The sequence below is a fragment of the Sinocyclocheilus grahami genome, unplaced genomic scaffold, assembly GCF_001515645.1.
Source record: "Sinocyclocheilus grahami isolate Dianchi unplaced genomic scaffold, SAMN03320097.WGS_v1.1 scaffold1666.1, whole genome shotgun sequence".
Taxonomy (NCBI): Eukaryota; Metazoa; Chordata; class Actinopteri; order Cypriniformes; family Cyprinidae; genus Sinocyclocheilus; species Sinocyclocheilus grahami.
In genome coordinates this window covers 1-7861 of record NW_015506845.1, presented here as the reverse complement: position 1 = coordinate 7861, position 7861 = coordinate 1, and the positions used below count along the sequence as shown (strand labels likewise).

Below are 7861 nucleotides of genomic sequence, written 5' to 3'. Positions count from 1 at the left end.
TATATATATATACATTAATTTTATCTGATGATGTAGTGTTAATGAACACTGCTTTGTTTACAGCTATTACCGGGGAAAACACTATATTTCTGACGTTCCAAAAGTGTCTCCTGCTGGCAGAGAACTGTTCATTTTCATTAATCCCATCTGCAGTTTTTGTTCAGACCAACGCAAAAATTCACCCACAACCCCCTTTTTAATTTATATGATAATTTATACTTCTGACTCATCCCTATCTTTAAAAAAAATGGTTTAAAGGCTCGATTGTGAGGTTTATTGTTAAATAATTTATTTTGTTTTTGTGAAAACCCATATGTCAACTGTAAATCAATTGCTTTTTCTTGGTCTACAACATGAAAGAATTATTATAACATGTACATGAAAAATGTAGAAACATTGAACACAACTATTGGGCACCATTGTGCAGCAGCATGTCACGAATTCGGTCCATGGACTTCCGTTTATTCACCACCAGAGGTCACCCTTTACTTTACATTGACTCTCGCACAACACAAACTGTTGCATAGCACCCCGGACTACATATCCCATCATTCATTGCACGGTTTGCACATTGCACTGATTGCACTCATTGCACACAGCTGTTTCTTATCACCTCACTCACTATATAACACCCACTCTAACCACCTTTCTCTGTGGAGTATTGTTTAGCCCGTACCCCATTCCGAGTCTCTGTGTTTTCCTTGTTTTGCCTTGCCTGTTTTTGCGGTTTCTGATCTTTGCTTGTTTTCCTGGATTTTCCCTCTCGTCTCGCCCGTGATTCTGTCTGCCGATCGGTGACCTACGCTAGCCCTAGGACTATTCTTGTGTTTTTGCCCGCCATATACCTGTTTGCCATTATTCGACCCTGCCTGTTAAACCACGTCTCTTGAATAAAAGCTTGCAGATGGATCCACACGTCTCACGTCTCGTCAGCCCCGTCACACAGCAAGCATCACAACACAAAAACAACCTCAAGGTTGATTTAGGTAAATGTGTGCAAATGTATAGGGCCCCATTCCTAGATTTTGCCTGGGGCCCCCGAATCACTAAATCTGCCCTTACACTGACATCATGTGATTACTTGGCATTTCAGTTTAAAGATAAAGAATTATGATCTACAAAATTAATACTGTTGACAGCACAACTTATTGTATATTTCTTCCTGGAGAGAAGTAAAATGGCACAATCATCTGGTTATTTTTTTACCTTCATTTGTTCTTTTGAGAAGTCTAAGGAGTATTTCTTCAGGATGTCCTGCAATTCATCCTTGATAATCTCCCATAACTGTTGGAACAATAGAAGCATTCAAAACCAACAAAAGAGCAATAATATGCAAGTGCTATGACAAGTCTCGGATAGCCTAACGCAGTACACGTATAAAAATTTTTTTACAATAATAAAATAACAAAATTATATATATATACATATATATATATATAAAATTTATTATTTTAATTTGTTTGAAATATTGATTATCAATATATATACAGGATAAGACATTTCAGAAGAGTGCAGGTTATATTTGTGTTCATTTAAATGCTAATATAAATTATCCTATACAAAATTTAGGCTGTATTGTTATTCAAATGGTGGGACTAGTTTTAGGAGTTCGAGCAATAGTGTGGCTAGAATAGGGTGACCATATTTAAATTTTTCAAAAAGAGGACAGTAGGGGGCGGGGACAGGGGCGGGGCTTCACCTAAAAGTATACCTAGCAAGGTTTTATGTTTGTTTGTTTGCTTATTTTGTTTGTATAATAAATAAAATGAAAACAAGTAAAAATAATAAAAAAAGAATAGGGAATGCTAGTGTTAGAGGGTCATTTTTATATAAAAATAAAACAATTCAATAGAACAGAAAAAGAATACATAATGCTAGTGTTAGAAGGTCATTATTTATAATAAATAAAAAGAAAATAAGTAGAAAGAATAGAGAAAGAATAGAGAATGCTAGTGTTAGAGGCTCTTCTTTCTTTATAAATAAAACAAGTAGTTGGAATAGAAATAGAATAGAGAGTGCAAATGTTAGAGTGTCAAGTTTTTTTAATAAAAAAACAAGGAGATAAAATTAGAAGTAGTATTAGAATAGAGAGTGCTAGAGTTAGAGGGTCAAATGAAGATGAAAGAGATGTGTTTCCAGTCGTTTCTTGAAAATATTAAAGGGGTAGTTGATTGCGATTTCACTTTTTTAATGTCATGCTGTCTAATCAGCATCTTGATATGCCACACCTGTGAGGTGGATGGATTATCTCGGCAAAGGAGAAGTGCTCACTAACACAGATTTAGACAGATCTGTGAACAATATTTGAGAGAAATAGGCCTTTTGTGTACATAGAATAAGTCTTAGATCTTTGAGTTCAGCTCATGAAAAATGGGGGCAAAACCAAAAGTGTTGTGTTTATAATTTTGTTCAGTGTATGAATCGCGATTCTGTCTTCTAATGATTCTAATGGATTAACAGGTTTCAAAATCAATGTTCTAAAGCAGCGGTTTTCATCCTGTTCCTCACGTTGCCCTGCTCTGCGCACGCTCTGCATCTCTCTCTCTCTCCCTCTCTCTCTCTCTGTCTCTCTCTGTCTCTCTCTCTCTCATTCAGATCATCAACTCAGTGAATACACTTATTTTCACATACTATAGTTATGAGAAGCGTTATACATGGACGCGCGTGCGGTTGCTGTATATTAAAAGCTAACAGAAAGTGAAAAAAAAGTGAAGTGACATGTGGCCAAGTATGGTGACCCATACTCGGAATTTGTGCTCTGCATTTATCCCATCCAAAGTGCACACTCACACCGTGAACACACACCCGGAGCAGTGGGCAGCCTGATGCGCCAAAATTATACACAATATTAGAATGTTTAAAGGAGTGGACTTGAAAATCGCGGGACCGAAACACATGTTGTGGGAGCAGGTGGCAATGGTCAGAGATTCAGCTGGAGTGGGATTAAGAAAACAGCCGAATCCCGGATATTTTGGGCAATTAAGAAATCCCGGCCTGACGCATTTTTGTAGGTCCAAAAAGAGGACATGTCCGGGAAAAAGAGGATGTATGGTCGGGGGGGGGGGGGGGGGGGGGGGGGGGGGGGGGAAGACGTATGGTCACCCTAGGGTAGAAGGGAATGAATATCTGAAGATTAAATAAGGATACAGTGAGATATTGGGAGTTAAATGGAATTGGGGTGGAAACAAGAGGAGCTGAACACGCAGCGACAGCAAACACTCCTTGTTTTTTTTTAAACTTGACCCTCCAACATTTGCACTCTCTATTCTATTTCTATTCTAGCTACTTGTTTTATTTATAAAGAAAGAAGAGCCTCTAACACTAGCATTCTATATTCTTTCTACTTATTTTCTTTTTATTTATTATAAATAATGACCTTCTAACAGTAGCATCAGGGCCGTCGCTAGTGGGGTGAAAGGTGGTGACGATTATAGGGGATTATAGGGGCAGCATAAAAAGACCATCAGGACAGTTGACGGGCCACTGCTGCGCATCGTCACGAAAGCTTATCATTTGAACGTGTTTTTAAGCCTTGCCAACTTAAACATTCAAAAGAGTTCAAAGCATTAAAAAAAAATGCTTTAGCTGATGTAATGTTAATCCAAGAAAATGAAAGAAAGAAAATCACTCGCTGCTCTTGACTGAATTACTTTGTAGTTTTAACAATAATTAATCCACAGTCAAACCAAAAATTATTCAGACAACATATATAATATTTTATATTTTTACTAGTGGGTGCAGGACACTACAGTTCATTTATGTAAGTGAGGACAGCAAAATAAAGCAAACTGTGACAAATTATACCCAAAATATTCTTCATACAATGTACTACCAGTAAAATTTATAAAAAAATTCGGACCAAAAATTATTCAGGCACTTTGACCTGTCCATGTTTTGCTGAAGTGTTTTTTCTTTAATTGCTAATGTGACCTTTTTACACCACAGACTGAACTAAATTAAGCATTGCTTGGTAATTGAACAATAAAGTATTGATAGTTGTGTAAATATTGTCATACTAACAGTTTTGGTTGATTGTAATCCATTACATACCTTTCTATCAAAGTTATCTAACATTATCAAGATCAATTTGTTCTGACACAGTTTAAGTTCTTGTCATATTTTATTACCATTTTCTAAACTATGGTGAATAAACTGTGATAATGTGAGAAATGTTGAAGGTGTCTGAATACATTTTGGTTTGGCTGTATATTTAATTTTTACAGTGAAGACTACACAGTGATATTTTACATTTGATTATTCGGTTTCTGTACCTGGACACATACAAACTTGAAAAAAAAAACGCAAACATTGTGTAAATAGCATAAATAAATAAATAGAACGAACATACAAATGAAATCATTTCAAACAGGGCTCACTGGTACAACCTGCACCTGGGTCCCACAAACCCCAGCTACGGTCATATTTAAAAATGACCCTCTAACACTAGCATTCCCTATTCTTTTTCTATTATTTCTACTTGTTTTCTTTTTATTTATTATAAAAAAAAATAAGCAAACAAACAAAAAATACCTTGCTATGTATGCAGTTAGACGAAGCCCCGCCCCTGTCCCCACCCAAGAACCCCACCCCCTACTGTCCACTTTTTGAAAAACTAAAATATGGTCACCCTACTGTGGGTGGATTTTTTCTCTGTGAAAACATTAGTCTAACTTTCTATCCTTAATAAATCTATCGGGTTTACTGTCTTTACATAACAGGTAATGTGATGACAGGAGTTAAAAGACTGGATATAATGTGTTGCTTCATTTTTAAGTAATCTAATTCCTTGTAGCCTATTTTGAGAAGAGAAAATTACTCTAAACGTGATTCGAATGAACATTACGTTTACATCCACACACAACACATCTGTCTTCCCTTACCTTCACTTGCTTCATAGGACTTTTTTAGATCCTGGAGACTTTTCCTGTGATCGGAGAGAGTTTTTCTGGTTTGTTCAGATCGAGGCATCTTCTCTCTTATTTTAATTTTGTGGGTAGTTAAAAACTAGGTCTGTCTATCTGCTTAGAGATTACACAGCTCCAGCAGCTCAGCTCGCTGGAATACATGTTCAGGAAAGTCGTGTCATTATGAGGGTGTGTCTCAGAACAGCCTGGTTTCATTGTTTATATGTAGGTATTAGTGTTTCACATTTACAGGCACAAAACATACATTTGATTGATACAGAAACATACAATTTGGACATATTGAAACATTTAAAAGACTATTATGTATTTACAAAAAATTAAAATAATAATTTCAAATCTTTTTATATCATAAAATATTTGTGTCTATGCACTTTCATAATTTTATCAATAAACAATTTAAATTTTTAGATCCCTTAACCTAAAAATAACCTAGTAAATATAAAGGAATATAAAATGTTATAGACTGATGTTCAGGAAAATTATAATTTTAATAACTATATAGCATTAAAAAGATATTATGAGTCACTAATCCCACACCTTTAAACCTAACCATAACTATTTCTTAAAAATATATACAGTATTAAATCAAATCAAAATTCATTTATAAAGCACAATAAAAACAACAGCAGTTGACCAGTGTGCTGTACAGAACCATAATGCATTGAGAGCGAGGAGTACATCAAAACAGCTATAAGTAACTGAGCTTCAAACTCTAGGAACACAGTTACCTGAAAAAAAAAGATAGGTTATTAACTTAGATTTAAATTCAGATTCTGAGAAAACTACTCTGAGGGAAACCGGGAGACTATTCCACAGTTTCTGGCTCAACAACTGAAAAAGCACAGTCACCTCTCAGCTTTAATCTAGATCTTGGGACCATTGACAATCTTTGTTCAGAAGACCTCAGAGAACTAACAAATGTATTTGGAGTTAAAGTTTCACAGAGATATTTAGGAGCTGATCTGGTCAGAGCTTTAAAAGCAAGAAATGCATTTTTAAAATCAATTCTGTAGCTGACCAGCAGCCAAAGAGCACAATACAGGGGTGACACGATCAGATTTCCAAGCGCCAGTCAAAAGTCTGAAATAATGAAAAAAAATTATAATAATTTGGCACATCATAGGCTCCAAAAATGCAAAACAATTTAATAATGGACTTCTCACAAGCTAATGTTTTGTGCTTATACATGGAATACATGTTCAGGGAAGTCTTGTCGTTATGAAGGTGTGTCTCAGACAAATGTTCAGTTTGTTCACTGCCATGAGACACATTAGATGGACTGCTGCTGAAATACTATACAATTATGAGCCGCCAGCTGAACAATATTTTCTATATAGTTATTTTATATTTATTTGTCTTACAAATCGGTGAGCCTGTTTAGCAAATAAATGCCAATATAATGCAAATATTAGATAATAAAGGCTAGGAATAATTTATGCAAAAATTAAAAAATTACTGTAATGTTATTCCATGCATGCATGACTTCCTTTCTTCTGTGGAAAAGTTATTTTGAGAAATTACACCTCATAATCACTTTTAGAACCAAATGCTTCTCATAAAGCTGTGCATGTACACTGTAAAAAAAATTCCGTAAAATTTACGGTAAAAAAAACGGCAGTTGTGGTTGCCGGAATATTACAGTAAAAAATACAGTAGCAACGTTTTAGGTTTTACAGTTTTAACTTAAATTTTCAGTTAAATACCGTAATCTAATGCAGATGCAGGTGGTGATGAGAAAGTCACATGATGAAGCCCATCACAAACAGCTTTTAAAGAATAACTGCACAATGTCATTCACACAACCACCAAACACCATCACGGTAACACACATGAAACTGAAATCATGCAATAAACATTCATTTAACAACATTAGGTATAACACACAACCCTAATATACAAAACTGATAAGAAAAAATTAAGAAGAAACATAGTTATTTCAACAAAAAAACATCAAATTTGAAATGTATCGCAGGAAATTCTGGCAATGTCAATTTACGGTTATTCACTGTAAATTATGCATTCTTTTTCACTTCCAAAAATGGTTTACTACCATAAAATTAATGTCCAATACATGTAATGTCCAATACAGTTTATCACTGTATATAGTAGGGGAATTTACCGTTAACCATTTAACAGGATTTTACTGTAGCATTTTTACAGTCTTTTACCATTAAATTCACAGTAATTTTTTACAGTGTACAGTACATAACAGGTTTGATGGGTGGTATTTTGTTATGTTTAATATTTTCTTTTGTCATGTGTTTCAGTGCGTGTCATGCCTTTGTCTGATTTTTCAGGTATGTCTTGTTAGTAAAGGTAACAGGTTCCTATAATATAAAAGCATAAAACACACCAATGTTAGCAGGTTTAACTGTAAGGTGTGGAAAGGTGTGTTAATGCTCACATAAACAAAAACATTCAGTGGTTTGCAGGAATGAAAGGCTGTTAGTGAAACAGGTTCAGTTACACGTGTAAAGAACAGCTAGTGCTGCTTGTCTAGATGAACAGCTGATCTGTGTTTGCTTTCCATTGTCAACTTTCACTTTGTTTTACACCTATAATCCTCTCTGTAATTATAATACACATTATTTTTTTTATTTGCATTTTTCATATTAAACTGATGCATTTGGATGTAAAAGTTGATCTCTCTCTCTATCTATCTATCTATCTACCTATCTACCTATCTATCTATCTATCTATCTATCTATCTATCTATCTATCTATCTATCTATCTATCAATCTATCAGTTTATCTATCTATCTATCTATCTATCTATCTATCTATCTATCTATCTATCTATCTATCTATCTATCTATCTATCTATCAGTTTATCTATCTATCTCTCTCTCTATCTATCTATCAATCTATCAGTTTATCTATCTATCTCTCTCTCTATCTATCTATCTATCTACCTATCTACCTATCTATCTATCTAT

General features: G+C 34.6%; 1 protein-coding gene across 1 annotated transcript in view; it reads right to left on the bottom strand.

Moving 5' to 3' along the window:
• LOC107571888 (deoxynucleoside triphosphate triphosphohydrolase SAMHD1-like) overlaps nucleotides 1-3494 on the bottom strand; it is an 11173-nt gene extending 7679 nt beyond the window's left edge. The window contains exons 1-2 of the mRNA XM_016258276.1: nucleotides 3462-3494; nucleotides 1207-1284 (exon numbers count right to left, since the gene is read on the bottom strand). Of these exons, the coding sequence (XP_016113762.1) occupies nucleotides 1207-1284; nucleotides 3462-3494 (111 nt within the window). The remainder of the gene's footprint in view (nucleotides 1-1206; nucleotides 1285-3461) is intronic.
• Nucleotides 3495-7861: the final 4367 nt, after the last annotated feature.